Below are 21,977 nucleotides of genomic sequence, written 5' to 3' on the forward strand. Positions count from 1 at the left end.
ATGAGTTCTGTCCTCATTCATGTCAACATAAGTAAAATTTTTGTGCTTTGGTCAGCTCCTTTCATTACTCATTACCCAACATTTGGATGTTTTCCAACAAAGCTGTTTCCCTTGCAGAGTGAGGGTATGTGATCCCTGTTCAGTTCATGCATTTCCTTCTCCAGGCTCTCCATAGATGGCAGCAAACCTACAGTCCAGGAGGACATCCTGTATCCAACAGGGCCCCCAAAGCCAGCAAGCAGGTGTTCCCAAAACAAGACACAGTACAGGGGAACTCAGGCAGGGCCACAACTTTTGCTTCACCCCTCAGGCAGCATAAATGAACCCAAGTTACTCATGTGTCCAAAGGTCAGAACACCACCTGCAAGATCAACAATGATGCACATCCAAAAATGTGCAAACATATCAATTTTGGATCAGGCATTGCATAAGCATGCAGTAAGCAACTTGTCAGAAAAAATTTCTTTACATGGATCAACAAGCAATGAAACAAGTTGTACCAAGAAAATATGTACAAAGTTTTGAATGTCTCTTGGGTAAAATTTTATTTCAGTGAAAGCAGAATTTTTCAGGCAAAAGTACGGTAAGGCTAATTTCCATTTGTGGTGTCTCTCATCAATTAGAAGGTTCCTTCTCAGATAAATCATTAAAATGGGCATATATGTGAGGGAAAAAATAGTTTAGGAAAATTAAATTGAATAAATTGGCCCCACAACAGTTTGTTACCTTTCCTAATACAGTTTATATCCCACGGGCCACAGAGCTGTCTGTTTTGCAGCTTCAGTACTTCTCCCTTACCTATTTTTACACCAGTAAATATATTTAATTTATTTAGAATTCTCTAGGTACAGTTTTTTTACTTCTCTGATACCAAGAAATAATTTTTCTTGGATTTATTACTATTTTTGAACTACAGTCTAAACAGGAAGAATCTCTATGGCTTTGATTTACTCATCTTGTCAGTCAAGGCTTCCTGTAACTGCTGCACAGACCGGGAGTAGGCTGGGAAATAAACTACACAGTTCCAGTTAAATGATTTACAGCAAGCACCACAGCAAAGATGAGGGAGAGGGGTTGAAGATCTCCTCCCCCAGCTGCATCCTCACAGAAATGCACTCCAACACACTGCAGAATTTACTTCAGACTGCAGTGCACACTTGATAGGATTTTAGAGCACTCTGCCTGTAATTTCCTCTTTCCTAGATTTCATTTGAGAGCTCACCCATTTCTCTCCGCTCATATGTGCACAGCACACATTCTGTCTCCAGTAACAACCTCAATACACTAGAAAATATTAAATTTCAAAGCTGAAGAAAGGTAAATTAGAAACCAAGCTGGAGCAAATTCCATACTGAATATAGTGTAAGAAGACTAGTTATTTAAAATATTCCTGCAGCTGTCATGGTCATGTACTTATACCTCGTTCTTAGTTGAATCAAGAGTTAAACTTGATGCTCTTACAGGTGAAGACTGGAAGTGTATCAAGGCTAAACTCTTCCCAGTGTTCATGTAATTTTTTTTTAAACAGAGTTATTTAATGAGTCAAATTTAATTCATTCTTCTGTCCAAGGTATAAGATAACTTTATGTGCTCTTTTTAATGCAATTTTTAAAATCATAATAAAATTCACATCTACATTTCCACATATAAAGTTCTACAGAACAAAATAGGAAATAAGATAACTAAAACCAGAAATTTACTAGTGTAAATGTAATCTACCATCAACTCAAGTCTCCAAGCAGAAACAATGAGACATTAAAAACAGTGAAATAATGCAATTTACTGACCTGTAAGTTATAAAGGGTATTGGCCACTACTAAATTTCATGGTGTGTAATTTTAAAAAGCTTAAGTAGTTTGTGGAACTTGTTTTAAAATTTGTTGTCATTATACCAATCAACAGCAAGAGAAGGTGGATGAGAAAGTGAACAGCAAAACCCCTGACTTATCTGTTAATTCATCAACACTCCTGACCTGTAAGAGATTTGACTTCTTGCTTTAGTCTGTGAAGAAAAATTTCCAAGGCAACACAAATTTAGTTGGCTGATATTTTCTGAACCTATTGCATCATTCAAACACAAATTAAGGCCTTATGATTTATTTTTCCTCTGTAAAAAAAAAAACAAATTTGAGGATTACATTTGTGATAGGTTTTGGTGTTTACTTTGTAAATTAAAATGCAAAAAATAAACCCTTCAAAGCTGAGTATCACACAAAGATGTTAATGAAACTGGAATGTACAGAAATGTTTTTATTCAGGTGTTCCACATTTTACACTGAGAAAAAGAAAAAAGGCTAGAACAAAGATCCTCTATATAAAAGAGAACACATTTTCAGTGCATATTTCCCCACTTGGTAAGTCTTTGAGACTCTTGCCACAGTATCCCCAGTCAAATACAGATCAATCCTCCTGCACATGGATTATTCTCCAGAACTGCCTTGTGCAAAGTCAAATGCACTAATTGATTTTAAAAAATAACAAAATAAAAAAAGCCTTACTGGCTTATCCATATTTTAAACAACCTACAGAAATATATAAAAGTAACTGCTAATCTTCATAAATACAAATGTATTTGATGAATTAATATTTGATGAATCCTATGTGCCCTCTTGATTACCTAAATACCAGGTGAACATATGCTAGGTAGACAAATAGTGATGAATTTGTTTCATCAGCAATCAGAAGCATCATTGAATAGCTCAGAGCAATGCCACACACAAACTCAGCAAATCAAATTAGGACTCCTACACAGACAGTTTCCAGTTAATTGATATTCTTTATAGGCATTTAAAGTGGCATGCCTTGAATAAAGTGCTGATATTTGGTTTTGAAGACAATTCTATTTACAACATACAATTTTCAGTAAGGTCAAATACAAAACTCCCTTGTCAGTAAGCTATTGCCATTTGTATTGCTGTGATTGCAAATTTCAGTGACTGGATGTTTGGGTATATTTAGTCCCTTTTGCACAATATTTAAAAGAATTGTCACCACTTTTAGTTTATCAGTTGTTCTTCTGATTTCACTTCTCTGTCGTGTTTTTCTTTTACAATTAACACATTTTAGTATCAAACTCAGCTGGTTTCTAACAGTGCTGCTGTTTAAAGAATGATCACAAAATAGAGACAAATACCTTGGTTTTTTCTTGCTGAAATTCTATCTGGATGTTGGTCAGTTTAGTCCTCAGCTCCTCATTAGCAGCTTGCAGGGCTTCAGTCTCCATGTCGGGCTTCTCTCCCTTGGCACGACTTTTCTTTGACATAATTGTTTTTGAAGTTTAAAATAAAATGTTTGCTCCACACTGAGCTACCAGTTAGTGCTTTCTGCTTTTAGCATTTGAGAGTCATGCAGTGGTCAACAAAACCCCTCATACAAGGCTCTGCCATCATGGGAGCAGTCTCTCATGGCCTGGAAGAAGCACAGTGGTAGGAACAGAATTAGGCTACAGCATCGAGCAGAATCAAACATCAGACTTAACATCCATTTTTAAAGCACACTGGACTTCCTTGAATTACACTATACTGCATAGTGTATCAGAGTTTGAATGAAACAGATAAGAAGTTACATAATATATCACCATCTCTAAACTCTATCCAGTGTATTCTGATGTTCACAGAAATAAAAGTATTAACAGTTCTGATGACTATAGCATATAAACAGAAATTATATCTTATTCATATAAACAGAAATTATATCTTATTCAAGACTTGACTAGAACCATGCTCAGAATTCCCAAGAGGCACAGAGAAAACCATAAATTAATTGAGGTAGTGCTTCAGTGGGAATCGTTTATTTTCTATAGTAAGAAGAAAGTATTTCTCTCCCTAATGTATCAGTTATAATGCATAATTGTATTATTCATAATTATCATCGAGTTTTGCATCATCAGCATCTATTAAAAAGGTATCAGAAAACTGGAAAAACATTTAAAATTTTTTATAAAATATCCAGTCTATAACCTGCTTATGTTCAGGGCTGATACTGTTTGAAAAGCTACAATGGAAACAAGAAAGTATTTAACTTCAATTTCATTTCCCAGTATGCTCTAAGCTTAAAAATTATTCAGTTATTTAAATCAGCTTTATGTAATTTTCAAGGAGAATACCAATAGCAGACAAAGAACCCTAATTCAAATAATTAGGAAATCCCATGATTATTTTGTTTCATGAGCAGTCAGGATAGAAGTTTAATCTGTGATTTTTTTCCACCCTGCTCTTCTCTAAGCATAACCCAGTGCTCCACAAGACCAAACTGTGGAACAAGCGCTATCAATGCTGAACTACTTTCCAAATCCATGTTCTCTGCACATTTTTAAATATTCACATAATTTTATCTTTTAATTTTTGACAAAGCAGAAAAGTTCCTACTTTAAAACTGCATGACATTAATAGAGTATTATATTTCCAATAAAATCTTTATCTAATTGCCGACAAAAAATAAGCTGCTCTTTCCAACCTACTACAGATGGGGAGTTATTTTTAAATTGTATTAGAATGAAAATCCCATGCATTCCTTAGCACATATTTTCTAAAGGGTTAGTGACTAATGCCTCAGGTGTGTAGAGAAAAACTGAACACCTCAGTTTAATGCTCCTTTTCAAGCACTGGAGAACAGGTGGTGAGTTAAATATCTTGCTTAGAATGATAAGCCAAATCAGATGAAAAGTGAACAGAACTCAGGACACCAAGTCTCAGTCTGTTTGATGATATTCCTATTGAGTTCTTTCATTAGTAAAAAGCAATTGAAAAAAACCATGATCATCACCAATTATTTGCTGAAGTAACTTAAGAGAAATAGTTGTTTTGCTTTGTAATATAAGATATCCTTCCTTTGAAGTATAATGATTTATCAAGTTATCCTATTCAATAATTTTTTTTTGTTCCTTATATTCATTATATGAAGCATTTTCATATACAATCCATGAAAAAACCAGGAACTTAAATACATTTTAATTTTGTTATGTACTAGACCTACCTTACAAAACAAATAAACACTGGTGCTATTGTGATTTTACACATAGTAGTTGATTCAAGAGAAACAAATCAGCAATATTCTCTCAGTAAATTTTTAAAAAAGGAACTCTTTGGTGAGTAGAAGAAATGGGAGGAATTACTGTTGTTAATAAAGGAATTTCATGCTATTAATTATGGAGTTTCTACGATGCTCAAATTGCATTTAATACTCAAATTAGCCTTAAAACTAGAGAGTTCAGCATTATTCTTTGAAGTACTCTTCAGAATTAAAAAAAACCTCTCAAGGCGTTGCTCTCAATTTTTTTCCTTTAGCTCTCAACATTTGAAAATTGTACTTTTCAAGCAAAATAAAAGCTTATACCCAGAACCTGAAGAAAATCACCCTCTTGTCTTATAGGCAATGAGGGAAGGAGAGTGGCAAGGGGAGCAAAAGCACTACCTCCCAACCAAACTAAACATAATATAAAACCACAAAACAAAACAAAAGAAATAACCAAAATGCCAAACAAAACCAAACAAAAAAAAAAAAAAAAACACACACAAAAAAACCACACCAGGAAACAACCACCCATCAAACTGCATTGGTGGGCATAAAAAGAAAATTTCCATTTTTACTCTTCCCTGGATACATCTTCCAGCCTACCTATTTCAAAAGCAGGAACTATGGCAACACAAAGCCTATCTATATACTCAGAGAGGCACACAGCCCAGACACACAAGGGCTGGAGCAGAGACTGCATCCTGATTCCTAAATGGAAGGCACAGAACCAGTGAGTGCCCAGATTCCCTCCTAGCTGAATTCCCACATTTGATATTTGGATAAAGGTCAGCACAAGAAAAAACCCCAAAAAATACCAAACAACTTGTAAATACAGTGAGAAGAAATGAAGGAGAAAACATTCCACTCTAACAAAATTTTACTGATGCAGATGCTTCAACGACCAACCTATTTATTAACTCCCCATATGTCTGCTGAGAGGCAAATTTATGATGTCACCAGGATACAGTCCCACAACTACCCCATGACTAAAAATAGCCAATTTCTGCACTCTGAGTTCTACACACTTCTTGCAAACCTTGGAATCATTTGAATTTTTTTTATATTTCACATCAAGAAAAAAAGATAGGAAAGAGTAATGGATTCTAAAGCACAAGTCACGTTTTCAGCAGTCTCTGGAATATACCAAGTTTCTGACTTTACTTCATAGGTATAAGGGCAATTATTATTGAAGAAAAAAAACCAAAATAAATAAATTTGACTGAATTTGAATCAACTACACATAGTTTGAGGGATTTTTCTGTGAAGGATCAAAATATTTAACATGATTCATCTTGCAGATGTTTTGGGAAATCCATTAAATTCTTAACACACTAGAAAATCAATCAGCTGAACAATGCCCTAACTTCCAATTTTTCTTCTATTTGCTTAGCAGATTTAAAGGATGATTTTTATAACCACCTCAATCTATCCCTGGTTTTATCAAACAAGACCTCAAACTCTGTAATGAATTACTATATTATTATTCTAGATAGTAAATATCAATAAAACGTAATAGAAAATAGAAAAATCAGTTACTGCAGAAACGTGAAAGCGTAGCATCAATAAATTTTGATTACATAAGGGTAAGGAAAAAAAGGAACCCAATATTTTCTATTGAAAAGTAAGTCAATTTAAAGAAATTAAAATCTTTAAACATGATCCTGTATGAACTACACAAAAATATGGGGAGAATTATATCTTTAGAGAGTGAGTCTCTCAGTAACAAACAGTAATCAACAGGGAAAGTAAGAAAACCCATAACATCAAGTAATAAATATGGATAACATTACAACAAGATTAACAAGAAATTTACTAAATTATATCAACCAAAATTCTGCATTCCAGCCCTATTTCAGACTTCAACAACATTACTCAGCTGCAGCACAATTTTTGGAAGGTGAACTTGTCAATGAGTCATCTCAGCTGAAACACCAAGCCATAACTCAGTTACTGGAGGGAAATAATAAAGCTTCTTCATCTCTCCACTGCACCCCCACATAAATAGTGCGCCATTCCACTTCAACTTTTTTTATTTCAACCTTTATCTTTTAATTCTGCAAAGTCTACTGCAGCTACCCATAACCCTCACTGTGCTTGTGAACATGAGATATAAGTACATTCTCAACATAGCCTAATTCTGTACCCTGAAGAAGTTTAAAACAAATTTTATTACCATAGCATCTGACAATAGTAAATGCAGTGGACACAGGTACAATGTTAACTTCAGAAGTAACTTGCAGTTCACCTATGCTATATTATAGTTTTGAAAAACAGTGATAATCCACCCCAGTGACTGTATGGGAAAGACAACATTCATAGCTGCCGATGCCCAGGGCACATTTCTCACAAGGTTCAGATGACCTACATTTACTGCTTCTACTCTCAGTTCTGTGTAATAAAACATGACTGAATGGATAAAAGCAGAAGAACCTCTACAGGATTGTAAAATAATACTCGTCCCACCAATAAATCTAAATGTAAATGATCAATACAGTTTTCTAAGTATATTGTAGACGGGCCACCTTTCTGATACCCCTTTGTAGCTCCCTACAAAGACAAATCTATTTCTGTAACAATAGAACCTTTGAGGGTTACTGTAAATCACAGCCTGCTTAGGGAAATACAGAGTTTCCTTACAGTGGAACACTTTATAAATGTCACTTGATTTTTTGATGGATAAAACCAGAAACATCTTTGTTATTAAATAACAGCCCACATTCCTTTTTTCAGATTCACAGCCTAAAGTCCTGAGCCATTCTTGCTTTAATAATATGCATTATAGGGCCACACTATACAGAAAGCAATCACCAAGAAACTATAAGCATTTTTTCATTGCTTTTTTTGGCCAGAAGACCTCAAAGGAACAATCCTGCAGAGCCATGTGGAACAGAGTTTTCCTTGGTGGAGATTACAGTGTAGCATGAGTCAGGCTTTTATGACACTCAGATTTTCGCAGCAGGTGACACATCCCACGGATGAGCACAGGATGTGTAAAGCACTGAACTCTTCAGGCCAGGTTAGTAATTGCTTCCATATTCTTTTCAATGGCATCTCAGCAAAGGTGATCTGTGATTCTGTCACACTGCATCATTCAGCAAATTCCCAATGCCCTCAGGAATCAGTACCCAGGTTTTAACTTCTCACCACTAATCCCTGCCTTCCAGGTCCTTATACAGCAGTTAGTAGAACTAATTGGCAAGTTCCTAAATGAATTTCACCAATGTATTCATTTTCTCTTTAGTGAATTGGTTGCCTGTGACGTGTGCATCTATTAAAATATATGCAACTAAAATATGCACCCATGTCACTGGACACCAACAAAAAAAAAAAACAAAAAAAAAAAAAAAGAAGAAAATAAAAAAAAAGAATAAGCATATCAAACTCATTTAGATGCTATGCACACACAAATGCGTAAATGTGTGTGTATATGCTAGTAACAACCATGTGACACTGAATTTTTATTTTTGATTGGTACTACTCCATGCCACTGGATAGCATCCAGCATATTAGTGGCTTCATTCTAGTGAAAGAACATAACAGCCCACCAAAAACAACCCAAAAACTAGCTCTTAGTTTAAAAGGAATTATCACAAGTAAAAAGGAATGTCTGAGCCAAAGAGGACACAGCATGAGGAGGAAGGGAAGGGATCCTGCACCTCCCTTCTGCTACTCAACATTTTCATACACTCAGAGTAACTGAAAACTTAACCTGAATCCCTTCTCAGAAAGCTATGTGCTTGATTACAGGACTTTTTTTATTTTAAGTGAATAAAAAATATTCACTGACTTCAATGAATGTACATTATTAATATTTACCCAATTTCACTTATAGCACTGTTTCAAGGATTTACCAAATCATTAACCATTAATATCACTCTATCAGCTCTCTTAAAAGACAAAATGCTACAAAGAGAAGTCCTGTGACACACATAAAATAAGAGACACTAGCACAGAAAGGCAAAGTTTAAATGCAACTAAAAATGGTAAAACAGAACCCTCCCTCCACAGCCTTCACAACTCAGCTCTGTTACACAAGCCCAGTGCTTTAGGGTGCTGGGTTCACTGCAGCTGAGAGAGGCAGCTCTAGGCAGAGCTGCTCCCCTGATCTCTGGGCCAATTCCCTCCTTCCCAGCACAGACAGGAGACCTGACCTGATGGCTGCAGTCTGGCACAGTGCATCAGCCTCTGCACCTTCTCACCGTGCCCTGGGTATGAGCAGGGGATCCCTGTGCTCCCAGCGAGGAGCAGAACCATGGCCACTAAAGCTGAACATTTAAGAGTAAAAGCAGAAGGAGGAAGAAAGGGCAAGTTACAGCATTTCTCAGTTAGGGCTAGATAAATGGCAAATAGAGAGACAGATTCTAATATCTTTGCTGGCTATCACTGAAATCCCACAAATGTAATCAGCCTGTCAAATTTGGGATTTGGATTATACTGGACCAGTTTTGTTTAGCTACTCACCTGATTTTTGCAGGAAGTTTCCTTCGAGTATTTTTTTAAAACCATCACTATTATTATTTTTATTTTATTATAAAGATATAGAATAACTAAAATCTGAAACTAGAAAAATTTAAAACTCAGGGGTGACCATGTGTAGAAAATGTGCAAGGCAACTGAAAGGTTTAGGGGGAGAGGTTCAGATTCCCAATCTGATGACTCAAGAGAGAGGAGGAACCTCAATGAGAGAAACCCTGGGGTTGTCTAACAGTTAACTGCATCTTGAATATTTATTATTTGGTAAATCAATAGGGCAGACTTGAGAGGTCAGGCAAATGTAGGGAGGAGAAAAGGTGCTTCTGGATGTAATATTAGTTACCAGCTGAACAGTAAAGCAGAAGGGATATGATTTCATTTCACTGTCTCTGATCTCAATAATTATTTTGTGCTGTTGACCACCTTTACTATGTCTGTAAGCTGCCTCATGCTGTGCCAGACAGCTCGTCACACCCTCACCCCACTGCTCCAGCACAGCAGAGTCACACAGCTCTGTGCAGAGCAGCACCAGCCCATCAGTCAGCACAAACAAAGAATTACAAAACTTCTTCACCCACCAAGGGATGGCTCAACTTCTACACAACTTCTCATTAAAATCAGGATTCTTAGCCAAAATGAAGGTATCAGCCTAGTCCAGTAATACAGGAAGACTGACAAAAGAACACGCTGCATTTTTTCCAAATTTCCCATCATGGTCCATTTTTTAAGTCAAGTTCCTCAGTTCCTGAGATCAAAGCAAGGATATACCCTACAAAATTGGCAGTGCTATTGCCTTATTTTGAAGACTCATAGAATTCCCAAAAAGCTGCTCAAGAATTTAGGACCTCAACCTTGTGTTTGTTTACTGCATCAAGGACTCTGCTCAGCTTCAGCGTTCTTGAAGCCCACATGCAAATCTCATTTCAAATCCAACTAGATAATTATTATTATTATTACCACCTTATTGGCAACACACAGGCTAAGGCTTGATGGATTTTGGTTCCATCTACAGTTCTGTCAGAGATGCCTTGTATTTTCTCTACCAAATCACTTATCTCTCAGTAAAGTAGGCATTCCACTTCCAGAAAGACTATCAGAAATGTATTCTGAGGACAATATTATGAAATAAGAGACTAGATACATGTAATGTAAATTCCTACATTTTTGCAGGAATAATCAAATTCAGTGTCCAACAAAACTGCAAGTCCCTTGGAAGATCTGTTAACTTTCTCACAGCAGTGCTCTGATAATCAGCCAGCTAAAACTGGTATTTCAAACACTGTTATTTGAGTGAATGGTCATTGCAGTGAACAGACTTTAAGTCACTCTGGGAACTGGCTGATGCAACTGCATCACCTGGGATAAAATATTTAAGCTGGGTGTTTCAGCCAGACAGGAGCTTCTTTCCCCCCTCAGCTCTCTGAAAGGGAGTGAGGCAATAGCTTCAAACTACAGGCAGTGAAAAGCACAGCTAGATACCAACACAGCAAGAGCCTGGAGACAAACTTTTGCTTCTCTCTCTGGTTAAACAGGACAGAGACAAACATGACAAAGCACAAGAAAAGCACAGAACAGAAACTGTGAACTGTAAACTCTTTGTTCAACCATCTTCCAATACCCACAAATAGAGAACGCTTCACCACCGTGAGAAGACTACAAATAAAATTCCCTTCTGCTAACTGCCAGCAAATTTGATTCAAACCATTCCAGACTTGTTGGAAATGTTGTTGGCAAGTTGGCCACCAGAAATACAAATGTGCTCTCTGATGAAAGTAGAAGTTGAATGTGGCAGCCATGAACAGTTGCATAAATTATATTTATCCAGATACATGTATCAACATCATCATTTTAAGGAGGGTGTCCCTCAGAATGTTAAAAAAAAGATGCATTCAGTCATGGTTCGCCTTAAAAAGAGGGAAGCAGGCAAGTAGATATAAAACTCCAGAAATACTCTGTGACACACCACTACAGACTGTGACACTTTCTGTTGTCCAGATTAGACTGTCCCAAAGTATTCTGAAGCTCAGAAATTCATCAGTGCACAAACACACACACATACATATATACAAATGGAAATAAAGCTTCCTAAAATCTTCCTAAATTAGTGATAATGTTAGACAGAACCAGACTACTTGAATATACAACTTTGAGTGCTTTAGTATGCAAGTTGTGCATGCAGCTTATGGGGACACAGCACTGCTAGCAGTGTACCCCAAACTGCTGAGTGGTGTCATAGCTGATTTGGACATTTAGGGGGACTAAAAAGTGATCTGTTATTCACTCCAAAGAAAACATCCTGTTTACCTATATAATGTCTCTCCTTCACTGAGAATCAAGATTGCATTTCACTACACTGTTTCAGAGAGCAAATTGTGAAGGTGGTTACAGTGTTTTGCAGAAAGTTGAGGCCAAGACATTTCACCTAAAGCTTACAAAAGTCCCAGCGGTTAAATGAAAAATGCTTATGCTTCATTGCTTCAGAACACAACCTCCTTCTTGCCATGGTGCCTGCAAAAAAGGCTATTCTCTGGAAGGTCTAAATGGCTGTAAATCATCTGTGACCATAGACAAAAATTTTTATTCAAGTTGTATTATCATGTAAATCTGACACAGTTGCAATCCTATCTATGAATCCGGTTGTGTAGAAATATCTTCAAATAGTTTCTGCTATTAATTGATGTTCTTGGTGTTCAGTTCTGTTCCTCTTCCCCCTTCATCCCTTAGAAGAGGTGGCAGAGGGAAGCCTCAAATTTAGGGTGCTGGCAGTGACTTTACAAACTTAGTCTTAATGAAGAATTGGTGGAAAAATATGGAAATAGGTTTTGCCAAGAACTACTCTTTCTACATCATCTCCCTAAACTTTAGGTGAAAGGACGAATAATATTTTACTTTAAGGTTATCATAGCTATGGCAATAACACTGTAATTTTTCACCTCCTACATAGCAAACCCTTACTAGAAAAACTAAAAGCTTCATGTAAATCAAGACTTGGATGTTACCTGTGTACATTGCCCTTGCACATGAAAGAGGAAATGCTGAACAATGTGAAAACTAGGAGCTCTTAAGTGAAACCACGCTTATTCCCCTCCCAGGGCATAGATATTCAAATGGCTACACTACAAACACATACTACTTATTAATTTTTTGCAGTAAAGACATCTGGAAACATCACAAAGGTCTTAACTAACACTTCCCAATGTTGTAAAGGATTGAAAATTGAAAATTCCTAGGTGTTTGCTTTGAAATACGCAAGTCTTCACCAGTAAATAAGAAGGCTATATGTTTCCATTCATTGCCTCAGAGTACGCATTTTTAATTCTTACACATATTGTTGGAAGTTAATTGAAATGCCCAAATACCATTTGCCTCCCTTGTAGTACAAAATCTCACATTTTTGTCTTGTGTTGTAATAAGATGCAGCACAACTGTATAAATGTAGTATGTGCAGATGTGCACAGATTGGGTTTCCTTCAGAAAGGATAAGTTGCAGGTGTTGAGATTAAATTTACTGTCCTTCAAGATTTTTCTCCTAGAAATCACTGTTTACACAATGCTATGCATAAAACAGGATTTTGCCCTCGTGCATACATATATTGCTGTAATAAAATCCCAATATCAAAACCACTTAATATTCAAAACACCATTTGGAGCTGTTGACATTACAAACTAATTGAATCAAAGAGCTGAGAAAAACACAAAAAGCTAAAAGAAAGACAACCATAACTAAGAGAGAACCTATTTATCAAGAAAAAGCAGCAGGTGCTGTAAAACTGGTATATCCTAAGGAATTCTCAGAACGGTCAAGTTTATGGCCTCTCACATATGTTTATTGAATGCACAACACATAGGCTACAGGCTTCTCACAGTTCATACCTTTTTTTCCCATTCATACTCAGTTCTGAACATACAAGGAGCTCCAGAAAAGTCTGAAGATCTGCTGTGCTTTAATACTGGACAGCAAGCCTGACATATTTGAGAGCATTTTCCATGGTGTCAGAAAAGTCTGTTTAGTTTTCTTTTTAAGACCTCTTGCAAACACTCAGCACATAGATGATTACTTTTAGATGACTAAGTGCAACGTCCCTTATCTTATCTCAACACAACCATAACCAACCACAGACTTATCTAGTGGCAAAACCTGTGTGGGAATTCTGCCAGCAGCTGCACAGCCACCAGTCACCCAAGTGTACTACCTTGTTACATTTGCAAGTAAGAAAACCTCTTTAGACACAAGCATGTTATAGTACTTGTTTTCTGTGTTTGGAAAACAATGGATCTGTAATCATGTGGCGGAGAACATAAGTAATATTTGTATAGAGGATTAGTCAGCACAGGTTGTTTGTTCAAAGGATGTTAAGAAAAAAATAGAAACACGAGAGCAATACCAAAGTTTATCTCAATTTAATTTTCAGTATTCAGAGAAAGAAGGAAAATATCAATCTTTGATAGATTTCATGATCAGTCAGCAAAAGAAAGAGCCACTTAAAAAAATGTGCCTGGCCCCATTGCAGGGCAGGCATGCTGCAGCAATCCTAAATTTTCACAGAAGCAGCCAGCCATTCTCTAAAGCAAAGTGCCAGCTCACAGCTGCATGAGAGCAGCATGATATAGCAGCACCATTCCTGCATGAATGCTTGGGTTTGCACTTCCAGCCTGAGGAGACACTGGGAACAGATCAGGAATAGTCTAGACAAATAACAAGACATTGACATGCAAGAAATACAATCAAAAAGAAAAACAGGGACCACATAGGCAAGATTTTTTTCCCATAGCATTGGGAAAATGTGCATAAGCAATGCAGAAGATGAAAACCCACTGTGCAAATTTTCATCAGCTAGTTCCAACTGTTAGGAAAGATAATTGGCACATGATGAAATCACTTTCCAAAACACACTGGCTGTTGAAGACTCATGTTTAGAACACTTCATCTTTATCAGATGAGTCAGCTAAACAAACTATTAAGTCTAAATAAACTTTTAATCTGTGTTCCACTCTCTGGATATACAGGAACAGAGCAGTCTAAAGGACAACAGGGGGATAATAATCTTTAAAGAGCATCCTTTTGAAATTTAAAAATTAAAATACATTTACCTTCATAGAAAGCCAAGTGATAATATCCATCAGCTAGGTTTAGAGTTCAGCACTTTAATTCTTTCTAAAATCAGCAACAATAACTTTCTGTTATGATTAAGTACATGTGTAAATAATCTTTTTAGACAAATCTATAACTGAAGTTTCTCATGCATTTACCATGAAGTGTTAAATCCAGTCAGAAGAAGAAGATGAACTACCCTCCTAGGTACAGAAGAGAGACTTTAGTAGTCACATCAGTTTATCTGTTACCCCCCCAAAAAATTTAGTTACAAATTAGAAATTACAAATGAAAATAATTATTCTCTATAAAAGTTAATTCCATTAGCAAATATTAAATTATTTTAGACAATCTTTTTCACTTTGTTTCTTTATAATGACTACACTTTAATGAAATTCTGTAAAGTGTTAAAATGAAAGATACTACAATGAAACAGTAGCTGTATTTGAGCGTCATAGAAAACAGATTGACCCTAAGACTCATTTTATATCCTATATTTTTTTACTTTATTCTTTCCTTCATGACTTTTTTATTAACAATCATGCATTCTACAGCTGTCAGTTCCCACAGCACTTGTCTTATTTAGTGTCATACTTTTCTATTCAGAGAAGGAAGAATTTACCATGCAGTACATGAAATATAAAAAGGTATATTTCAAATCAAGCAAAGTTTGTGAATAGCAAAGAAGCAACAATTTCAATATGCAAACTAAAAAATAGCCATTGGGAAAGAATGTTTCCTGGGTTACTGCTGCTTTTGTTTTCTTTCTGTACTATAGTTTCCTGGCAAACCTCAATTATATTCTCAATATCTTTCTCGATAAAAATGTCTTTTTCTAGGGATCAACAGCATTTTGCTGCAGAAAGAGCAGTTACACAGAGCAGGGGTTTACTATTTCCTAATGTTTCTAAGCCTAATTACTCTGTCATCACTGCAGGACTACCACAAGATGAAAATACCAAAAATTGGGCGTGGAGTTAAACTGTCATCCTTACCACACTTCTGTAAGGGGAGGAACAGGTAATTTCAGATACCAGATCCTTGAAGAAAACAAAATATTTTGCTGGGGTTTATGCGTGGCATGCATATCTGCCTGCTGAATACCCAGGCATGCACACATTATAAACACATAAAACTCAGCAGAAGGTTGGGAAAGTCTGTCAAAGGAGCTTAGCTCTCCTGAGTGAGACCAAAGCAACTCAAGCCTTTCTTCTTTACTAATGGTGACAAATACAGGTGAGGCAACACAGCGCTCAAGTTAGCAAGCATATGATAAATACAGGACACTAAGCACCCTTCTGTACTGCACATCTTAGATGCCATGGGTGGTGGTGGTGGGGAAACAACTTAAAAAATAATAAAGAAAAGAAATCACAAGTGAGAAAATATTTATATCAAGAATCTGTTCAGTGAATCCATAAAACTTCTCTATAAAGAGAATGAAAGCACCTCAAAAAGACAAAAGCTTCATACAGATTTGGTTTATTTTATTGCCTGTGAAATCTGGTTGTGTTTAGAAGTCTCTCTCAGTACAAAAAGAGCCTCAAACTTGAGGCTTCAAATGATATTGTCTCTAATAAAATGATAGCATCATCTCTGTATGGCAGATTTATTCTCTTCCTACCCAACCAACATGCTGGCAATACACAGTACCTTTCTCTTGTCCACAGCTTTCTGAGGAAGTTGTGTTTGATTTTAATTTAAAGAGGTGAAGACTGAGCAGCACCAGCAGCTGAGTCTCAAGCTTGCTTTGTTCTGGGATTTTCCACACCACAGCTCCTAGTCCTGTTGGAACGTTCTCCTTTTCACCACCAAGGAGGGCTTCCAGAGCAGTATTAGTGACATCATCTGTTAAACAAACGAGATTTAATACAAATCAGATTTCATTAAAAGCTTTGATGATAGCAATGCAATGGAAATTTATTTACACGGGGTAACAAAATGCAGCAGAATAAGGTATCTGTGAAATTGCAAGTGTGGCATCTTCTCTCCATTAAGAACAGATAAGGAATGGTGGCCTTTCCTAGATAGCCCTCAGTGAAAGCAGCATTGAAGCTGCTAAGCTCCTTGGCAACTAGATGAGGTCAATCCAGAATGTTACCTCTGTCTAGCTAACACTAAATTTGTATTCCATTTCAACACAAGTTATTGGGTTTTGGGATACCAAAATGGTCATGGTGGCCACCTATAAATTGTCATGTACGGATTGTCCACTGCCATGAATCTTTATAAATACCAAGAGTATACCAACATAAGGGAGCTATCATGTGTCATATTGAAAGGAGGAAAAGCCTAAATTTTAGAAATTAGTACCATTTTTGAAGGCAATTATCACAATTTCCTTTCTGAAAACAAACAATCAAAAGACAATGGACGGGGCCTTGATATTGTCTTATTTCATATTTCTTTTTAATACTGCAATGTACTTTGATCACAAGGGGAAACAACAGAAGCATTTGACTTTCTTGTCGATGTTCACAGCATGTTAATTTGAATTGGTATTTCCCATGCACAGAAAACTATAGAAATAAAATTATCATTACGGGGTATCTTCATGGAAAATATCACGCTGAAAGCTTTATGACTGAAAGCAATACAAGTTCCTTAATGAGTATCATTTACCTCAGTTTTCCTAGTGTCTCTAAACACCTTTAACTCCACCTTTCACAGCAGAGTGAAAAAAAGAAAAAAAGTACCAAGTGTTCCAGCTAAAAGTATTAAATCTTCTCTTCTGTTAGAGACTGACAAGGGAATTGAACAAGCCAGATTTCAGCGATGTCTTAAGCAGACATGGCCATATGGGGTCTCCAAAGCAGAGAGCTGGCAGACACGTCACAGAACAGGTCAAACTCTTTGCCTTTTGGGCAAGAGAGCTGGAAGCCAGACAGAATTCCACATATGAGCTGTGCTAAAACATGATGGATATAACTACTATCATGTACAATGTTCAAATCTTCACAAAAAATATATATTTCACATAAATTACATCAGGATTGCATCCAAGAGTATCAGTCCCAAATACATAATTTCAAAACCACTTCTCTTGCTGGGAAATCCTGCATTTCTCTCTAGGGGTTTATTCAAGGCAACACCATGTATTCTGTTTTTAGTGGTTTAAAACCATAATCCTTTATTTGTTCAATAAAGACAGGCATCTAGGTAGTGTTTAATGGAGAAAGGAAATCTGCACACTCATTTCCTTAGGGCCAAATTCACTGCTGTGATAGAATACTTTGAAAAGGATGAAAGTATAGCTAGGGCCAGATCATGGCAGAAGATCAAAGTGCTGAAACAGCTTAGTTGGCATATTTAAGTAGCACAAAACACTGGAAAAAAGGAATTCAATTTATATAGTAACAAAGCTCCTCAGGCCAAGCACCTCTATTTTTTTATGATGCAGATATGTCTCACTTTACTGCATCTTCATCATCCTTTTTGAGTTGCCCTATTCTTAAATATTCCAATCTTGTTACTCCACATAAAAAATTTTGCTGTTTTATTCTGGCCTTCAGTTAGCAATCTGAATACATTTGAATAAAAGGGAAAGAGAAGGTTTCCCCATATTGATATGCAATATAGAAACACCTAAGACAAAGCAAGAACTTCCTTGTGAAAGGCCAAAAGACAGCAATAAGGCCAATAAGATGATAACAAAACAGACCAATACCCACAAGACTCACATGGGGAAAAACCCCAGCAAACCACAGCTCCAAATTCCAAAGTTACCTGGGTAATTTTTCTACATTGAAAAACTTACATATTTTTAGAATATCTACTAATTCTGTACTACTAGTTCTTCTAAAAAGTAAGTTATTTGATCCTAAAAAGCTTATTGTTAAGATTAATTTTTTTTTAATTCTCTAGTAAACTTGGAAATAAAAATATCTTATTTTTGGCCAACTGTCCTCACTATATTTACAAGAGTAGTGTTCACAAAAGCTTTGAGAGAAGAATGAAACAGATATCTAGAATGTGGGTAAGTTACAGTCATAAGAGCAAATAAAAGAAGTAGCAGAGTAATTTGACAATATCTGCTTCTGAAAGTGGATGTTTCAGTAGCATAGCATATGAGTGAGATTAAAAAAGAAGATTAATTGGCAATAAGTCTCGCAAAAACTGAGGCAAATTTGAAACATTTAATTATGGCAGTCAGTACAAATTGTTAGAGTGCTATTCACAGCGAATTACCAGCAACCACTGGAAAACTACAACCTAATAATCCTTCAGTAATCTTCCTCTAGCTTCTTAAAAGCTATGGTAATACAAAAATAACTTAAAATAATTGGATACTTAATTTCTCATTTCCAGAAACTGCTAAACTAAATCTATTTCTAATGGTGAAGAGAAAGGATAAAGAGGGGAATCTATTACTGTGGAAATATATCTGTTAATCTACAAACAAACAGCATAAACTACTGCTGTTCAAATTCATTCAGAATATACCACACACACCAAAAGCCCCTCCAAGAACCAAAACTATTATAGAAATAATTTGACAGATGAGCTATGTTTGATACATTACTAATTTCACTCAGTGCAGTGAAATCAGCAACATGCTCATATCCTGTAGTTATGGCAGCAGATGCTAAATAAACAAAGTTGATTCAGTTATGTTCTTTGTCATATTATGGCTCTCTAGACAAAATACAGTGTTATAAAAATGAAGGGTTTTCTCTGTTTATATGGAAATAACTAGCAAAACTTGTCAACATTTCCCAAATAGTTAGGAAAGGATGGAAGGTATTCGAGATTGCTCAGGTTTTTAATCACAAACTGCAATACACAGAATCTCTGGTCAAAGTTCTGTTTCTCACACTTTTACCTCCATCATTTCAGGCAGCATTGCATCTTGAAAGCAAGAGAAGTTTAAAGGTAAGAGAGTAAACACTGATGCCATCCTCCATCCTTTTCCTGAGATTCCCAAAATAGGCAAAACACTCAGGTTCTCAGAGATTTTAGCCAGATCTGTTAACACGGGACATCTTAGTCCACTTTAACTCCTAAACAGATTGAATTACTTACAGAGATCTACAAAAATAACTACTAAGGTGGACATTGTTTAGATTTCTTCTTGGAAATCAGAACAGCTGAGGACAATTCCTCTGACAGCTGGGGTAATGTTGTGTACAGTCCATATATGCAGGGTCTGTGGTCTATAAGGGGTGGGGATCTCAAAAGAAAACCTTGTTCTGTAGAAGGGTGGTACAAAACCTTCCTTCTGCCCAACACACCTCACACAGAAACAGGCAGGGTCCAAGTATAATCCCCAGAGCAGAAAAAAGAGCAATCATCCTTGACATATGGTAAGAGAAAAACAGTTTCCCTGAATGTTTTGGAAGCCCTTCCTATGTATTTGTACAGCTGATCCACATTTTGAAGACTTTTTGAAAACAAGGCCTTTTTGCTTTAAAATGACTAAGCATAAAACAATACTGACCCAAATAAAAGGCAATTTCTTTGGGAAAACAGTGCTGAACGCATCTGTGAGTTCTCTGCAGTAGTTGCTAGAAATTTAAGATGGCAAATGTTTTGTAATGAGAATATGTACATTACCACTGGCTTTTTGTCAGAAGTTATTCTAACTGACAGCTAGAGGAGTGGAGGGAAGGAGTTCCTTCATACAACCAAATGTTAAAGGATTAAAAAAGCATATTTCTTTCAAAAAACCTATGACATTTTCCTATGGTGCCTTATAATCTACTCTAAAGCTTTCTATCCATAATATTAATTTGATTTACAGCTTTTTAAGAGATTTATTTGTCAGGCATAAAAAAATACATTCAAGGAGACTGCATCTTCCCCTTCCTGCCCCTGCTCTTGGATTTCTGACTGTGACACCTTGGTACCAGATTCCCTGGGATTTCCAACAGACCAAAAACTTTATTTACACATAAATAAGTGGCACAGATGCACCGTTCATGAACAACTTAACATTCTGACGGCCAGAACCTGTCAGCAAGAAACACTTATGCCCAAAATACATCCCTTGCTCTGTCCTTTACCCATTCAGTGTCTGCCTAGTACACAGTATTACAAACAGAAATGTGCTGCCTTCTGCTGTGGCTGCACCAAAAGCAGATTGGGAGGAAAGAAAAGAAAAAAAGAGACAATAAAAATATAAAGAAAAAAAAGAGATATTTAAAACAATCCCCTGAAAGCAAAGACAATCTAAAGAGAGGCTTCAATGTGAATGCATCATGCCCAAGGAAGAAATAGCACAGATCATGCCAGAGTCACCCCCTTTCAACACAAAGACTTTTCAGCAGGAAAATACTGTGGCATGACCTTTATAGACCACTCTACATACGAGCAAAATGCACTTGGAAAAATGTGCAACCACTTCTTTACATGGTGAACAAACCATGGTGGTTTGTTCACTATGTAAAGAAGTCTATTTTTTACATAGTGAACAAACTTAAAGGGCACAAAAAGACTTCAGAAAAAGAGCACATAAAAAACCTCTCTTCTTATTTTTAATACCAACTTTGAAATTAATACAGCTAAAATCCAACATGATAAGCAGCAAGTTCTTGGCTACAAATACATCTGTCATTACTACCAGGGAATACTGTTGAAAACTTTCCTGATCTGTTTTAAACTCTTGTTTTTATTGCAAAATTCATCTTTGGTGGACAAACCACAGAACTTTTATTTGGATACTAGAAGCAATGACAGATATAGAAGTAGGCATTCACTTTCCTGCCTCCCTTATGTTACATGTTTCTGTTTTGGTATCCCCATGATAGGGAACCCTTTGGGATCATTTGAACTTCCGTCAGCAATGATGGACTACCAAAATTAGGTCAACAATTCAAATTTATTTCCATGTTATTCTTTTTGCCTTGCTGCAGATTACTAGGCCACAATTCCCAGATGGAGAGCCTACCAATGACTGAAACAGTGCTTTCAGAGGAATTGATATCATTCCTGACACCTTGCTGCTTTAATTGGATTGTCAAGGCAAAGAAAAATCTTCCTATTCTTTCTTTTTTTCTCTGAAGTAAGGGGCAACAGGGATTCTTCAGCATGTGTTTCAGAGGATTCTGACTTGCTTCTACAGTTGATTTAAACCATAAAACACATTTAGAAAGTAAGCTAATTACAATGTTTACCCAGATTTTATATGACAAATACTGTGTGCAAACTGCAGGACAGGGTTGCTTTTGCATGCAGAATTAGGCAAATCTGTATTCTCTATGTTACATAGTGCTTATGTTTAATAGTCATACAAAAAATTTTTCAGTAATTAAGATGAAGGGGATGAAGTACAATTGGAGGGAAAGCTATCCACATGAAATTATGTCCTTGAAGCCTACCAATAATTAACTAATAAAGTAATGAATGGCATTCTGTATTCATTACATATCAAAATGCACTAAGGCTTTTAAAAAACACATTC

At 36.3% G+C, this 21,977-nt stretch overlaps 1 protein-coding gene across 1 annotated transcript in view; it reads right to left on the minus strand.

Moving 5' to 3' along the window:
* Positions 1-21,977, minus strand: part of JAKMIP1 (janus kinase and microtubule interacting protein 1) — a 142,376-nt gene that overhangs the window by 73,698 nt on the left and 46,701 nt on the right. The window contains exons 3-4 of the mRNA XM_059470993.1: positions 16,232-16,426; positions 3,134-3,408 (exon numbers count right to left, since the gene is read on the minus strand). Coding sequence (XP_059326976.1) covers positions 3,134-3,262 — 129 coding nt within the window. The 5' untranslated portion in view covers positions 3,263-3,408; positions 16,232-16,426. The remainder of the gene's footprint in view (positions 1-3,133; positions 3,409-16,231; positions 16,427-21,977) is intronic.

This window comes from Ammospiza nelsoni, chromosome 4 (genome assembly GCF_027579445.1).
Source record: "Ammospiza nelsoni isolate bAmmNel1 chromosome 4, bAmmNel1.pri, whole genome shotgun sequence".
Classification (NCBI taxonomy): domain Eukaryota; kingdom Metazoa; phylum Chordata; class Aves; order Passeriformes; family Passerellidae; genus Ammospiza; species Ammospiza nelsoni.